General features: G+C 45.3%; 1 protein-coding gene across 2 annotated transcripts in view; it reads right to left on the reverse strand.

Moving 5' to 3' along the window:
• ATXN10 (ataxin 10) overlaps positions 1–17,064 on the reverse strand; it is a 182,399-nt gene that overhangs the window by 140,069 nt on the left and 25,266 nt on the right. For both annotated transcript variants that reach the window (XM_077469350.1, XM_077469351.1), the window contains exon 2: positions 16,046–16,231. In XM_077469350.1, coding sequence (XP_077325476.1) covers positions 16,046–16,231 — 186 coding nt within the window. The remainder of the gene's footprint in view (positions 1–16,045; positions 16,232–17,064) is intronic.

Below are 17,064 nucleotides of genomic sequence, written 5' to 3' on the forward strand. Positions count from 1 at the left end.
ACATCTGCTGTGCAGCTCCCAAAGCTTTGTGGTAACATTATGCAAGTTTTCTGGACATAATTAAAGGGAGAGACTTCAGCCCCACACAGTGAAACCACAAGAACATACAAGTATTTGGCACAGGGCTCTATATGCCAAGGTCCTGGCAGCAGAGATCATGCTTACTCAGGACTTTGCTTTAACCTGTAAAACGACCATAAGACTACATAGCTTAAAGAGCAAGTCTGCATGATAACAAATAAAGAAAAAAACAAAAAAAAAAAAAAAAAAACAAACACATACGCACACAAATATAAAAATACTTAAAGCGGAGTTCCATCCATATAAGTCCGCAGCTACAAAAAAGGCGTAGCTGCTGATTTTTAATAAAATCAGACACTCACGTGTCCCACAGTATATCAATGTGGACGAACTAAGCCCTGTTCCTCTCCCCCTCCTCTCCATGGTGGCAGCATTCTGACTGTGGGTGCCCAACTGTGGCTTCACAGATGGGCACGCACTGTGCATGCATGATCTGCACTGTGCATTGTGATTGGCAATCTTCTGGGACCTGCGACGTGTCCCAGAAGATTGCACAGAGGGAGGGGGGAGAGGTGAATTTCCTTCCGGCGCCACAGAGCCCTGGGAGGAAGTGGGAGCTGGATGACTCTAAAAAGAGTATCTGCCCCCACCCCACCCCCCAAAAAACGACACCTTCACTTAAAGCGGAAGTTCCATTTCTGGGTGGAACTCTGCTTTAATCCATAGAATTTTCCCAAGATGACTAGATTAGAAAATATACAAATGCAATTCTGTCCCTTCCTTAAATCTAACATGGCAACACATTAAACATCAGCCTGCATAGCAATAGAAATAAAACAAAGAATTATGTGCAGATAAAGAGTGCAGGTAGTTAGAAGTCTGTCTTAGTGGCAAAGCTTTGACACTTCTTGATGGTGTTAAATGTTTTCTACCACTTCCTATCTGTGGCACATTCCTATTGGCCAGTGGGGATGGCCATCATTCCAATGGGCCAATGGTAGTGTGGAACGTGCAATCTGTCTGCAGCAGTCCGACATACTCACTTGCCTTAGTCACAACAACATTTCTGCAATCAGCAACACTCACACGATTCAGAGCTTTAGCTGTGACTAACGCAGGAGGATAAGTCTGAATGCCATGAAGGGATTTTTATACAGGCAATAAGACTGAATTAAAAACATTCTATAAGTAAGATACTTAAAATGTACAATTTTGTTAGACCCTTAACCTGTGTACACACCTTTTTGGCAAACCTAAATGGGGCAGAGATGCGCGAGTAATTCTGTCGATTTTCTACACATCATAGACATGCCCATGAGTACATGACTTTTGGTCAGAGAGCACTCAATTTATCCATTCTCTAACTACTGTTGCTCTTTTACGCTAATAAAGCTAACATGGAAGTCTGACAAGGCCTCCTCTAGACTATTAGAAAGTCCTGATAAACTAAGTTGCCCCCTTTTCCAAGCAACTTACCTCTCTCGCGGCTGTATAAGAAAATTCAATAAAGTGTGGGACCTATGGATAGATTGGCCTTTAAATTTATCCCAGCACGTTAAATGTATTAAAAAGGAAGATATACAGAATATGACTTTATAGCTACCCTGCACACCTTGCCAGTAGGAAAAACACCTGGTCTGCCTGGATTTGCCATATCTTATCTTAGCCTCCTCTTATTGTACCAAATTATGTTGCATCTCCTTCTCGCATTCTACTCTTACTAGGTAGACTTGAGCAACTCTTTTGTTAAAGTGGTTGTAAACCCTTACAAACCACTTTGACCTACAGGTAAGTCTAGATTAAGGCTTACCTGTAGGTCCAAGAAATATCTCCCAAACCTATACAGTTTAGGAGATATTTGCCCGAAGGCGGGCACCGCTGTCTACGGCGCATGCGCCGCAGACAGCGGCGCGCAGGCGCACTGAGCGCGGCATCCTCGATGACGAAGATGCTGAGCAATGCCGCGTGTCTCGGCTCCCGTGCGCATGCGCGGGAGTGACGTCATCGCGGCTTCGCCGAATGACAGCGGCGGAGCTGCGAAACCCCACCGAGAACATGGATGCGCCGGACTACAGGGGACAGCGGTGACTTCGCTGGCTCCTGTGTCAGGTAAGTGACACATAATGGACTACTATGCGATGCATAGTAGTCCATTATGCTTTTCCTTTGCAGGGAATGAAAGAGGAAGTAAACTCATCAGGGTTTACTTCCTCTTTAACTTTATGCTTTCCTGTTTAGTTAGGAAGTATAACTTATATTATTTATTGTGTACTTGGGCCTGGGTACGCCCCAACACTCTGTTTTGTACCTATAACCCATTCCAAAATGTCTTAATAAAAAGAATTTTCATTGTTTCAAAGTAGGTAAGGTTGAATAAAGACAAAAGTCCATCCAGTTAAACCTGTGTAGGTGCATGTGTCAGTGTCTAGAATTATTTCCCAAATCCCTGTATGTTGTGTTCTTTAAGATGCACATCCAAGAGTCTCTTAAAAACATCAACACTCCCCGCAACCACCACCAATTGTGGAAAAGTTCCACATCCTTATTGCCTGACAGTGGAAAACCCCCCTGCGCAGTTTAAGGTTAAACTCCCTCCAATCTCACGGTGTGGTCCAGTGTCCTCTTACACTCCTTGAGACTTAATAGTTTTTTTCTTATGCTGGGGTTGCCATTGAGGTATTTGTAAATCGGCATCAAATCTCCTCTCAAGCGTTGTTTCTCCAGCAAGAATAAATTTAGTGTTTGCAGTTGTTCCTCGAATTGAGGGCCTCCAGTCCCCTTATTAGTTTTGTTGCCTTCTTTGGACTCTCTCCAGTTCCAGCACATCCCTTCTGAGGACTGGTGCCCAGAACTGGACAGAATACTCCAGATGTGGTCTAACCGTTTTATAAAGTGGTAGGATTAGCATTCTATCTCTGGAGTATATCCCACTTTTTTTATGCATGCAAATATTATGCCGGCTTTGGTAGCTGCAGCTTGACATTTCATGCTATTGCGCAATCTGTCATCTCCAAGTACCCTACATCTTTCTCCATCCTTGATTCCCCCAGAGGTCCTCCCCTCTATGGGGGACTGTATTGAACGCCTTTGCAAAATCCAGGTACACTAAATCCACGGTCGTTGCCCATCTAGATGGCAGCACACTTCCTCCTAGAATGTTAACAGATTGGTCTGGCAAGAATGACCTCTTGTAAACTACTTAGGATATTGTTTTCTTCAGTAAATTTTGGAATATAGTCCCTTATCATCCCTTCCACTAACTTACCAACGATTGAGGTTAACCTGACTGGCCTGTAGTTTCCAGGGATTTGTCTCTGTTCTTATTAGAATATTGCATGGGTCTTCAAACTACGGCCCTCCAGTTGTTCAGGAACTACAATTCCCATCATGCCTAGTCATGTCTGTGAATGTCAGAGCTGCACAATGCCTCATGGGATGTGTAGTTTTGCAACAGCTGGAGGGCCGTAGTTTGAGGATCCCTGGAATATTGGTACCACATTGGCTTTTCTCCAATCAGCTGGTAAAAATCCTGTCTGTATGCTGTTAACGAAGATTAGGAACAATGGTCTGGCTATAACCTGAGTTCTCTGAGGACTCACGGATGTATTTGTATTAAGTTTATCTAGTCTTTCCTTCACTCCAGCCTCTGTTAGCCACAAGGGTATGCCCTGTGATGTGTCACTAACAGTACTGTCACTGTTGGTATACTCCTCCTTTTCTAAAAAAAACCTCTGTTGGGCTTTTGGTTTGCTGCCGTATAAACTTAGTGTCTACGAAAAAGGCCAAGCAGGGTCAAAATCAGTTAAAAGTATTGCTGTTGTACTGCAAATAGTTGGCTGAAAATAAGGGAAGTATATGCATCTTTTTAAAAAAAGGTTAGTTACCATAGTTGTTGGGAAAGGGGAGGGATCATTTTTAAAGACTAGTTTGGTTTAGGCTGAAATTCTACTTTAAGCCAAAGCCCCCCCCCCCCCCCCCCATTTGTATCCTTCTGGAGATATTTCCCATCACCTCCTGTCCTGTAGGCATAACAATAAATGAGAGGGAAGACTCTTAAAACCAAGGAAAAGGCTATTCTAAGCCCTTGTACACACGGTCGGACATTCTGCCAACCAAATCCGTTGGATTTTGTCTGACGGATTTTGTCCGACGGATTGTGTCCGAAACTGTTGCATACACACGGTCGGACCAAGTTGTCGGAAAATCCGATCATTCAGAACATGATGGCGTTATTTCGTTACGACGGGACTACGTTCATGCTAGTAGCCAATAGCTTTGGTGTAGGAATTTGATCTGAGCATGCGTGGCACTTTGTCCGATCAAAATTCTCTACACATGATCGGAGTATGTCCGATCGGACCAGTTTGTCGGAAAATATTTCCAACATGTTGGAAAATTTGGTCCGACGGATATTCCGACTGAATCAGTCCGATGCATACCACACACAGTCGGATTATCCAACAACACGGTCCGATAGGACACATTCCGACGGCTTCTCCGACCGTGTGTACAAGAGCTAAGACAGCTGTCATTACAAGATTTACCCTTATTTCTTGTTCTGGGTACAACAGTAATATTTTGGATATCCCATCACAATCTGTCTGAGACACTGGTCATCAGGACAAACTGGGCAAGTAAATCTCTTCAACATGCACACAAACAGCATTAAATATCTGACAAAGTTCTCTAAACTCCAATAGAAAGAAGCATCTGGCACTTAGGGAATTCAGGCCATTTTAACAGCACTCGCTTATAAAAACTACCCCAGGTTTACCAGGCATTTAACCCCCGTAAACGGGCTGGTGTAGCCATACTTTTTAAAACGTGGATTTTGTTCACGTTTATCATCCTACATTGACCTGCAAGGACATTTCATCCTACGCGGACAATGGCAGGCGCAGGCGCTCACATTGTGTATCCTATACTCCCCAAATGTCTATCAGATCAACTACTTGACTAAAGTCTTTGCACGCCTCTTCCATAAGCCCAATGAATTAACAGTAGGTGGAGACTTTAACCTCTCATTCTACAGTGCTTGACCGCCATGTGGTGAACCCACAGGAATCGCAAGCTGGAGCCAATAGACTCAAAACTCTTTTGCCATCTCACTAGACGATATGTTCTTTTTGATTCCTGGCGGGCTCTTCACCCTGGTGATCGACGGTGTAGTTTTATTCCGCCCCTCACCGTATGCACTCACATATTAACTACCTCGTTGTCAATAATACCATGTTATGTATCACCCAATCTGCGCAGATACTGCCAATTTCCTGGTCCGACCATGCCCCCATCCTACTTACGTTGGATCTGGGTACCCCTAAATCGTAAGCCATGCCATTGGCATCTGAATAATTTCCTTTTACAGTCCCTCCCCTCCAAAACTGAAACTCTATTTTATCGAGAACGAAACCCCTGGATATATCCCCTTCCACCCTCTGGGAAGCCCACAAGGCAGTCCTCTGGGGTAACTGCATTGCACTCATTTCCACCATGAAAAAAAAGACGATAGGACCAAACTACAAACAGAGTGCATCATCAACAAGAGAATGGTCTGAGGCATACACCGTGACCCACCTCCATCCCGATATATTTTGCATAAAAGCAGGATATTGGTCATGGGAATTTGAATGAGGTGGGCCACGCAATGAGATAAAGAATCAAATTTATGATTAGACAAAAAAAAAAATGCACAAATACATGAAAAAAAAAATTGTATCAAAATATTCACAGTCATCTGTAAATGAAACATCATAAAAAGGTCCATAAATAAAAATTATATTGCTGAAATAATGTGTTGAGTCAAGAACAAAAAAACAACAAAAAAAATTATTTTTTTAAAACCGGGACAAAAACCTGGGAAAATTAATTCAATCAAGTATAAGCCTAGGGGGTGAAATGCAGCAGCTACTGTGTCCACTTGTATCATTAGCGTCCATCTGCAGCCTCACTGTGCCCATCTGCACCTTTGATAACCAAAACAGCAGGTGTCTCCCACTGTGTCAAGCAGTCTTAACTGTTTGGCGGACGTCCACTGTAACAAAGCCCTACCTCCTCATCTGTGACAAACAGAACACTGATTCAGTTTCCCAGCATTGTATCAGTGTTCCATATATCATGGACGAGGAGGCGGCGGGGCTTTGTCACAGTGGATAGATGAACAGTTAAGACTGTATGACACAGCGGGAGACCCTCACTCGAGTATAAGCCGAGGGGGCTTTTTCAACATAAAAAATGTGCTGAAAAAGTCGTCTTACACTCGAGTATATACAGTAATAATGTAAGGGGATTATACTCATAATCCCCTCACATTATTCATTTTTTTGTCCTTTTTTGACTCCCTCAACACATTTCATCAGTACAATTTTTATTTATTTCACATTCTAATTATATACATACATACACATTGTATATATATTATATATATATATATATATATATATATATATATATATATATATATATATATATATATATATATATATATATATATATATATATATATATATATACATATACACACACACACACACACACACACACACATACACACACACAATTATAAAACACACACAATTATAAACACACACAATTATAAACACACACAATTATAAACACACACAATTATAAACACACACAATTATAAACACACACAATTATAAACACACACAATTATAAACACACACAAACTCTAGAATTGACTGGCTCACATTAATATACACATTATATGAACCCCACCAGAGGTCCTGGCTGCTTCCCCGCTACCCGTTATTCGGGGCGGTATTCCACATGTGTTGAACCCCTGGCGGCATCCATTTGCTGAAATCTAGAACATTCAGGGTATATCGGTTAGGGGGAGGGAGTTCAAGCTATCACTGTTCGTGGATGATATCATACTCATCTTGACCCAGCCCAGGATTTCCCTACCCATTCTGCATGCCGAGCTGGACACCTATTAGGTCCCTCTCGAGTATAAAATAAATGCGACTAAATCGGAAGTCCTTCCTGCAGATGAAGTCCACCATCTACAAACATGTTTCCCCTATAATTGGAAGACCTCGGCCATGAAATACTCGGGGGGCCATATTACCCACGACCTTCATCACGTTTTCCAAGCAAACTCCCCCCCCCCCCCCCCCCCCCCCATTTCGCTCCATAAGGGAATTACTGCAAAAATGGAAGACTCGCCATATTTCCCTTGTGGGACATGTGGCCTCTGAAGAGGACTATTCTCCCTAAACTCTTGCACTTATTTCAAACCCTGCATATCCCCGTCCCTTACTCACATTTACGAAAACTCCAAGCAGATTTGATACGTTTTGTCTGGAACTACAAGAGGCATAGGTTTTCCGCTCAGTATTAATGGCATCCCGCTCTGATGGGGGAATTGGATGGAGGCGGAAAGGACATCTTCAGTCAAGTCTACAGGGGCTGAGATGTGAGAAGCAGTTGCACCATCAATTTGTTCCAATGGCTCACCCTGGCTTGCCATAACTGGTAATTCAGGTGAGGATGACAGCATGGAAATGTGACTCAAAAATTAGAGTTACGCTTACCGGTAACGTCTTTTCCAGTAGTCTTTCAGGATAGCCACTATGAGAGATAGACTCCTCCTCTTCCTCTGGAAACACTGCGCCAGCCCATAAATTCTTACTTCCCCTGCCGGACCTCAGTTTTTTATCGAGATTACCTCCGGCCAGCTGGGGAGACACAAGAACACATTAATAACATATTTATCAAATACCATTATCTTGCTGCGCTCTGGTCTTTTGTAAGACTCCCCCCAATATTCGGGAGGGAACTAGGGCTGTCCTGAAAGACTACTGGAAAAGACGTTACCGGTAAGAGTAACTCTAATTTTCCCTAATCGTCTTTCAGGACAGCCACTATGAGAGGACAAACGAGCACTTACCAGTTAGGGTGGGACTACAGCTTACAAAACCTTTCGCCCAAAAGCCTGCTCACCTGCCAACACCAGATCCACTCTGTAGTGTTTTACGAAAGTGGAGTAGCTGGACCATGTTGCTGCCCTGCAAATCTGTTCTGGCGTTGCTCCCGCTCTTTCTGCCTGGGAGGCTGCCATAGCTCTAGTAGAGAGTGTGCTTTAATACCCACTGGGATTTCTTTCCCTGCAACTGAATAAGCCTGCTCTATGGCTACTCTGAGCCATCTAGCAATAGTGCGTCAGGACGCTTTACAACCTTTTCTGGCCCCGGAAAACAAAACAAATAAGGAGTCTGACCTTCTGAATGTCTTGGTCAGTTCTAAATAGTGTAGGATACATCTCCTAACATCCAAATAATGACATTTTAGTTCCCTCTCACCGGAGGGATTGGGACAAAATGAGGGCAAAACAATTTCCTGGCTTCTATGAAAGCCGGATGCCACTTTCGGCAAAAAGGCCGGATCGGCCTTTAAAACTATCCGGTCCGGAAAAATAACGCAAAAGGGGGCCCTGACTGATAAGGCCTCCATCTCACTGACCCTCCTGGCAGTTGTTACTGCTACCAGAAACACGGTCTTCAGAGTAAGTTCTCTTAGAAGACACTCTTTTAAAGGCTCAAAGGGGGGGTCCAGTTAAGCTTTGTAAAACTAAGGGTAAATCCCACCTGGAAAAGGACAGGCCCTGGACCGGCCTCTGTCTAGACAGGACCCTAAAGAATCTGACTACCCACGGGTTGGCAGCCAAGTGATCTTCCAAATAAACACTGAGGGCTGACACTTGACCCCTAAGGGTACTAATGGATAAGCCTTTATCTGCCCCACATTGTAAAAATTCCAAAACTGCGGAGGAGCTCCGTACTGGGAAAGAGCTCTCTGCGCACCACTTGTTGAAACGTAACCAGACCTTTTCATAGATCTGGCGAGTTTCCTTTTTCCTACTGTCCAGGAGGGTAGAAACTAGCCTCTCTGAAAACCCTTTAGCTTTTAATAAACCCTCCTCAGTAGCCAGGCCGCTAGCTTCCACTGGCGTACTTGTGGGCAGAGGACTGGCCCCTGAGAGAGGAGATCGTCCCGAGGGGGCAAGAGTAAGGGAGGTTCTACCGCCAACTGCTTCAGTGTTGAGAACCATGCTCTCTTGGGCCAATGTGGTGCCACCAGAATCAGAGATGTGTTTTCCATTTGAAACTTTCTCAGAACTGCTGGCAACAACGCTGGAGGCGGGAAGGCATAGCAAGTTCTGAAGTGCCAATTCTGGTTCAAAGCGTCCACACCCAAGGCTCCCTCTCCCCTTCTTAGGGAGAAAAAACAGGGGGTTTTTGTGTTGTTTCTGGACGCGAAAAGGTCCACCTCTGGAGGCCCCCCATCTCTTTATTATGAGATTGAAAACCTCCTGGTTGAGAACCCAGTCGCCCTCCCTCTGCCTCTTTCGGCAGAGAAAGTCTGCTACCACGTTTTTCTCTCCTCTCAGGAAAACTGCTGAGAGTGAAAGGGTGTAGGTCTCGGCTCAGCTCAGGATCTCTGTCGCTAAAGACAACAGGGCTCCGCTTCTTGTGCCACCCTGCTTGTTTAAATAGGCCACTGCAGAGGAGTTGTCCGACCGCACCTGAATGTGGTGACCCAGCTCTTTTTTGAAAAATCTGAGGGCTAGTCCCACTGCCCTTAATTCTTTCCAGTTGGGCGATCGAGCCAACTCCCCGTCCTCCCAAGTGCCCTGGGCTATAAGGGAACCCAGATGTGCCCCCCAGCCTTTTCCACTTGCGTCCGTGGTAACTACCCGAGAAACCGGGATGAGCCACAGACGCCCCTGCGACAGGTTCGTCACTTTCCTCCACCACCAGAGGGATCTCTTTACTTGGTGTGGAATATGTACTAGGGTGTCTAGAGCCTCCTGAATGTGGTCCCACACCCCTAGGACGAAGGTCTGTAGGGGACGAAAATGTAGCCCTGCCCACTGCACTGCTGGGAGGGTAGATGTAAGGAGACCCAATACGAACATCAGAACCCTTATGGAAACCAGCTGGTTGCTCTGAAGAGAGGCCACCGCTCTGTCCAGCTTTTGTACCTTCTCTCTTGGCAGAAAAACTCTCAACAGTGTTGAGTCCAACAGGAAACCTAGATAGGAGATCTGTTGTGAGGGGATCAGGCTGGACTTTTCCAAGTTCAGAAGCCACCCCAGGTCTGTAAGGACCCTTTTGGTTAGATCGAGATCCTTGACCAACTGTGTTGGGGATGCTGCAAATAAAAGCAGGTCGTCCAGGTAGGCTATTATACATATCCATTGGAGCCGAAGAAAGGCCATGGTTTCTGCCAGGACCTTGGTAAAAATGCGGGGTGCAGAGGATAGCCCGAATGGCAGGGCCTGAAACTGAAAGTGTACTGTTTCTCCCACTAAATCTATGGCAAGGCGTAGAAACTTCTGCGAGGCCTCCGCTATAGGGATGTGCAAATACACGTCCCTTAGGTCCAGAGACACCATGAAACAGTTGCGGTGTAGAAGAGCCCTTACTGAAAAGATCGACTCCATGCGGAATCTTTTGTATGTCACTGAAGCGTTCAGGGGCTTTAAGTTCAGAATCAATCTGAACTTTCCTGCGGGTTTTTTTTACTACGAAAACATGAGAATAAAACCCCCTTCCCTCTTCTGCTTTTGGGACCCTGAGAATAACATCCTGATTCTCCAATTCCCTCAGAGCTTCCAGCAAGGCCTCGGCCTTTACCATGCACCTGGGTAGATGCGTGACAAGGAGCCTTTGAGGGGGTGGTCTTAAGAATTCTAAGAGGTACCCCCTTCTTATTACCCCTAAAAAAAAAAAAAAAATTGATTGGGGGATATTGTCTCCCACTGTGGGAGAAAGGCCCCCAGTCTTCCTCCCACTGTAGCTGGAATGTCACTGGGTTTTACGGGGCTGGACAGGAGGGCGAAAAATCGCCCCTCCTCTGCCCCTGCCTTTTTGGGGCCAGGTTTTCTTTTTCCCCTCTGGTTTAGGGGTTTCCCTACGCCCTTGCGGACGAAACCCCTTTTTTGTTTGTATGAGGGTTTTCCGTTTAAGAGGAAAGGATTTTTTCCTGTCCGCTGTTCGGTCTAGAACAGTCTCTAGCCCTGGGCCAAAAAGGAGGTCCCCCGTCAAAGGTATCCCACATAGTTTTATCTTGGAGGCATTATCCCCTGGCCACGTTTTTAGCCAGAGGGCCCTTCTGGCCGAATTGGCTAGAGCCGCCGTTCTGCCCGACATGCGGACGGACTCAGCAGAGGCATCTGCTATGTAAGTGATCCCTTGCAGCATAGTAGGGAAGGACGACAGAATGGTTTCCTTATCTGTGCCTGCCTCAATATGTTGTTGGATCTGTGAGAGCCAGTGCTCTAAATTGCGAGCCACAACTGTAACTGCCATTTCAGGCTTTAAATTGCTGATAGCCGAGTCCTAAGCAGAGAGTCAATCCTTTTGTCCATAACATCTGCCAAGGCCCCCATGTCTTCAAAACGCCAAATCTGTGTGTCTGGAGACCTGGGAGAAAGCGGCATCTAATTTGGGATTTTTATTCCAAAGGCATGCCGGGTCCTCTGAAAATGGGAATCTTCTTTTGAGGGATCTAGATAAAAAGGGCTTTCTCTCCGGATCCTGACACTCCTTTTTAACGGTTTCCATTAGAACTCCGTGCACTGGAAACACCCTTATTTTTGGTTCCCCTAAACCTGAATACATTTGGTCATGAAGAGTTAGGGGCTTCTTATCCGCCTGGATACCGAGGGTTGTATAAATCGCTTTTAATAGGTCCTCTCATCAAGGGATAATTTATATCTGGAGGCTTTCCTGGACCCCCCGTCCTGGTCCTTCCCCTCTGAACCCTCCTGGGAATCGGAAGAGGAACTGTCTGGAAGTTCCCTTCCTGTCCCTGAAGGTCCTGCAACCTCTGTCCCCCCTGTAGTAGCAGGTTGGGCTGGAGCAGAACTCTGTGCTAGAGGTGGGGTTGTATCCTGGGGAGTTGGACCCGTGGGAAGCTAAAATTTTTTAAAAAAAGGGATCTAAAAGAAGAGAAGGTGGACGAGAGCTCTTTAACTGAAGCTGCTAGTCCTGACTCCTGTTCAGATTCCCTTTCCCTAACGAGGGAGTCAATACAGCCTTTGCACAACACTTTTGTCCAAGATTTCCCTAAAATGTCCCTACAGGAGGCACACTTCTTTTTAGAGCTATGCGTAGACTTCGTTTTTTCCGTAGCTTTCTGAAATAAGTAAAAAGGGAAAAAACAGAAAAGAGACAAAGTCAATACAAAGCTCGGGATACAACCCTGGGAGTGCACTAGACCCTTTTTTAAAAGAAGGGATCTGAGCCTCCCCTCCCCCCCGGCCACCCGGCGGGTCTGCCCCCCCCATGATAGAACCATACATTGGGGTGGGGGGATCCTAGATAGAGAGTACCCCTCCCCAGGGAGCTCTTACCTTAGGAATGCTGGAGATAGTGTCTGTTGGTTGAGCCTCAGCTTCCGACATGACTGCAGATGGCTGCTTACTACAGAGTTCCACGCTGCCTGTGCGCGTTCCGAACTCATCTCCAGCTTGTGCCCGGCCCTCCTATCAGCTCCATGACCCGGAACCGGAAGTCGGTCGTATTCGAGGTCAAGCCTTCGCTTCCGCCGGATACGACGTCGCCCCGTCGTTCGGCCCGCTCGGTTCAAAGAAAAAAAGGGCGGACTGTACCCTTGTACAGGGAAATCTTTCGAACTGCTTGCCAGCTGCGTCCCTGTAGATGCGATAGGAGTCCCCCACGACCTGAAGCCGCGCTCGACTAGGAAGGGGTGGCAGTACCTGGTGAGGTAAGTAAACCGAACATCCGAACGGTTTGAACCCAGCTTTCTCCTAACGAAGCCCCTGCTTCTTTCAACCGGGTTCTTGACGAAAGAATAGCCACAGCCTCCCTGACTGATCGGCCTGGTTCCTTGCACAGTGTCTCCCCGCCGGAGGAAACACTAATAACTGAGGTCCGGCAGGGGAAGTAAGAATTTATGGGCTGGCGCAGTGTTTCCAGAGGAAGAGTCTATCTCTCATAGTGGCTGTCCTGAAAGACGATTAGGGAAATCCTAGTGCCTGGGGGCGAAACCTTTACCCTTTTTGGTTTTTGTGGTGTCTTTTTTGGTAGGCATAGTCCCAAGTACAAAAACCGAGGCACTACACAAATTGCACTTAATCGCTGAAAATAGTCAAGCCATTTAAAGCCGCTATAAAATTCAGCCTAATGCTGGGAAAAAGGCGTCCCTCATTTTTCAGGAATACCGGTTTCCTACCCTCACATGCACCACAGCTCGTGTCCTTGTGTCGCAGGCTGCTTGTTTTCTCATCGTCAGATGAGGAGAGACTGTCACAGCTGTGTTGTATTTGTTTTTAGTCTGCCGTGTGTAATCGTGGTCGTTCACGGCATCGCGCTTCAGAGAGAAAAAATTCTGCCCCTTTTTACTTTTAAACAGTTCCCGCGCTTGTGCGTGGCATTTTCGGGTTTACCAGCCCAACAAGGGGGAGCAGGGTAGGGGGGGCCAGGGACCCATCCAGTAGCAGGCATAAACAACAGTGAAATCAACCACAGTTAGAACAATTAGTGGATACCACCCGCCCATCGGGAGGAGAAAGAAAACATTTTTACAGATTCCCTTTACCTTCAAAATGTCCCTCCACATGCTGCTGCAACCGAACATGGACTGAGCTTTACAGTGAAGACAACAGAGTAAGGTATGTGAAAACATTTTTTCCCCTAATGGAAGAAATAGGTGTTAATACCCAAGTTTCTTCCCTTGCCTTATCCCCGGCGCAGGATTTGCTGAATTAACAGACAATCTGGCCTTCACCCATCACGGCAGGCTGCATTTAGCAAACCTTCAAGGACCAGGTCCCTACTACCTTGGACCTGTGAAATACTCCATATGGAAGATATACGTAATGTAGCAAGACCTAAGCCCTGGGTTCCTGGGGACCAGCCCTACAAAGAGAGGCATTACAGGCAAAACCTTTTGCTTCAGATACGAGGCCCCAGGTTCCATCCTTTTAGGCCTTAGTGGCACTTTGGATGGATCTGGTCTTTATGGAGGCCATTGAAATCCAGCATGGATCCCTCCAGTGGAGCTCCCCAGAACACATCTTCACTCGTTACCAACACCTTAGACACTGGCGGAAAAAAACTAATGTGCTCCAGGAAGGAGGAGGGATTATATAGGGAGTGAACGTCCTTTGATTGGGTATAACCAGTGTCAACACCTGAAGGTGGCCTATAACCCATTAAGTAATTACTTAAAGCTCTGTGTCCCATGATGTACGATAAAGAAATATGGGTTACCTTGCCAGGTGTTCTATGGATATCTGGCTCCAAATCTACACTTTTCAGAGCCATCCTCCGTTAAAAGCATAATCCTGGAGGGATTCGCACATCAGTGCCTGATCTCCGACATGTATAAACGACTTAATTCCTACTCCATATCCAAACAGGGTAAACATGCCTACATGCTCCACTGGGAAAAGGTATTGGTGAGGAGATCGCCGAGATGACGTGGCGGACCATTTGGTTCTTTTTGCAAGCGCTACAATGAAAATGCCTATAAAATCCTCTATTTCTGGTACTTTACGCCGGACATCCTCCACGTCATCTACCGATCTAGCTTCGATAGATGCTGGTGTTGTCAGGGGGACAAAGGTACCCTTTACCATATATACTGGAGCTGCCCCAAGATAGCGCCCTTTTGGCTTATGAGCAGCGATCACTGGTCTGCCTTTTTAAGATGCCGATCTCCATGACATCAACATTTTTCCTGCTTGGTGTGTCCCCACTGGTAATTGCCAAACCATACAAGAAGCTACTTAGACACATCCTCCTTACTGCCGCACGTTGTTTAGTTGCCCTCAACTGGAAGCGGCGCCCCCCATCTTCCCAGGATGCCCTGTATGCCAGGTTAAAGCATGTAGAGCTAATGGAAAAAAAAATGACAGCTAGATTATAGGATAGGTTGGAAATGCATGATCAGGTCTCTGGGCTGTGACATCTCCAGGACACAAGGAGAGAGGCGCCTCTGGGTGCAGATAGTGAACAAGTTTTAATAACACTTAATACAGGCAACTCACATTTGAGAAATCATGAGTAGGCATAGATCGGACTAGCTCCATGTTTGGGACTTCTCTATTGCTACTCATGACTTCTCAAATGTGAGTTGCCTTTATTGTGTTATTAAAACTTGTTCTATATCTGCACCCAGAGGAGAGGCACCTCTCTCCTTGTGTCTTTCCAGTGTTTGGAAACATGGTTTCTGCCCCCCTCCCCCCCCCCCCGATGGCAGCCCTGATCACTCCATATGGTTCTTGGACCTCTTAATGTATGACTATGGACTCTTGTTATGTTAGCTCCTTAAATCAGAATGTTTTTTAACCTATACATTATATATACTTTATTTACTGTGGGTCATTTAATGCTTTAGTTCTTGCGCCTCCACTTGTATTTTGCATCTCCGGGAGGACCTGTCCTGAGCTGGTGGTTCAGCTACTATTCTGTTTCCTCATATCTTTCTTTCCCCTACTTCTCTTCTCTTTTTTCTCTTATGTTTTCTTTTATATCTTATAGGTTCTCATTCAACTTATTCAAACTTAATTTACCATCTAACAGTACATAATATAACTCAGCAATGATTTTGCATTATTTAATACTACACTGTCTGTATGTGCCATAAACCTGTCTCAGTAATACTCAGAGTTTACTGTGTTCTGATTTTGTTCTTTTCTGTGCTAAGATAACCCATAAAACTGCTCTTTGAAAAAAATAAAAAAAAATAAAAAAAAAAAAAAACGGACAAATTTCTAACCTTCCATATTCTGGCCAAAGCTGAATTAAAAGAAAAAGTTTTGTCTTTTAATAAAATAAACATTTAAAAGATATTATAGAATATGTGCTAATGATCTTCCACAGGGTTAATTACTTCATTCTATAAAACACAAAAAAGGTAAAGGATATCTGGATGGATGATCTGAATTTTATAGTCTGTAGTGCCATGGAGTAAGTAAACATTTCTGCTACTATGAAGAATCACATGCAATGGCTACAAGAAGCATATTTACCCGATAGTGTTTTGATTTCGGGAACATTGCACACAGGAATTCCTTAGACAGCGGAAGCATTCAGTTGACAAATCAAGCCAACACTCTGGAGAAGAGTCAGATGTAGAACTTTTAGCCTGAATTTCACCCAATGCTCTGGACAGAATTTTTAATAGCAATGTGAAAATCTTCTCATCGGCATTCTCTCTGGGGAAGAAAAAGAAAAGTGTTTGTTCCTGGATATAAATAAAGTTGAAGTTTAAAGTGGTTCTAAAAGGAAATAGTTTTTTTTACCTCAAGTGCCCTGGAACATGGTTATAAAAAAAAAAAAAAAAAAAAGTCCTCATTACTTGTCGTGTACCCCCCCCCCCCAAAAAAAAAAAAACCCTCACCCTTAACACTTACCTGACTACTCCACAGATCCAGTGTTATGCCAAATTGCACCAGTGGTGCTTCCTCTCCCTGGTCTCACAGGCGACTCTGAGATCAGTGGGAATCATTGGCTCCTACTGCTGTCAGTCAAATCTTGTGAGCAGGGAGGCGTGGCCAAGCCAAATTGTGTGCGTCTATGGATGCACAAAGTCCAGCTCTGGAGGACACGTTCACGGGTGCCCTCGCTGCATTTTCTCAGAGAAATGTGCTCAAGGTAGCATCCAGGGTCAAGGGGATGGCAGCATAACTCCTACAGAGGAATGGGACCATAAACACAGAACATGTCTCAGGGTTTGGGCAAAAATGTGCGTTAGGACTGGAAAGTGGAACACAGCATTTGTATGGCTGAAAAAGTATGCTTACAGTAACGCACGTTAGGCCATGGCTACATAGACTATTTAAAAGTTTTGCAGGAACCTTGGTACTCACTATTTTGCCCTAAGGTGTTCTCGTCAGCCACCTGCTTGTGCCCGGGGGGGGGGGGGGGGGGCACTGGATGGGGAGGGGCAAACCCAACACACTAGGGTACAGGTACCTTCCCAAGGGAAAGACCACTCACCTCTTTGCACATTGCAAAAAGGCATACCTTCCCCTTCACGGAGAGGATA

Source organism: Lithobates pipiens, unplaced genomic scaffold, assembly GCF_037356315.1.
Source record: "Lithobates pipiens isolate NorthernLeopardFrog02 unplaced genomic scaffold, aLitPip1_a1.2 Scaffold_8, whole genome shotgun sequence".
Classification (NCBI taxonomy): Eukaryota; Metazoa; Chordata; class Amphibia; order Anura; family Ranidae; genus Lithobates; species Lithobates pipiens.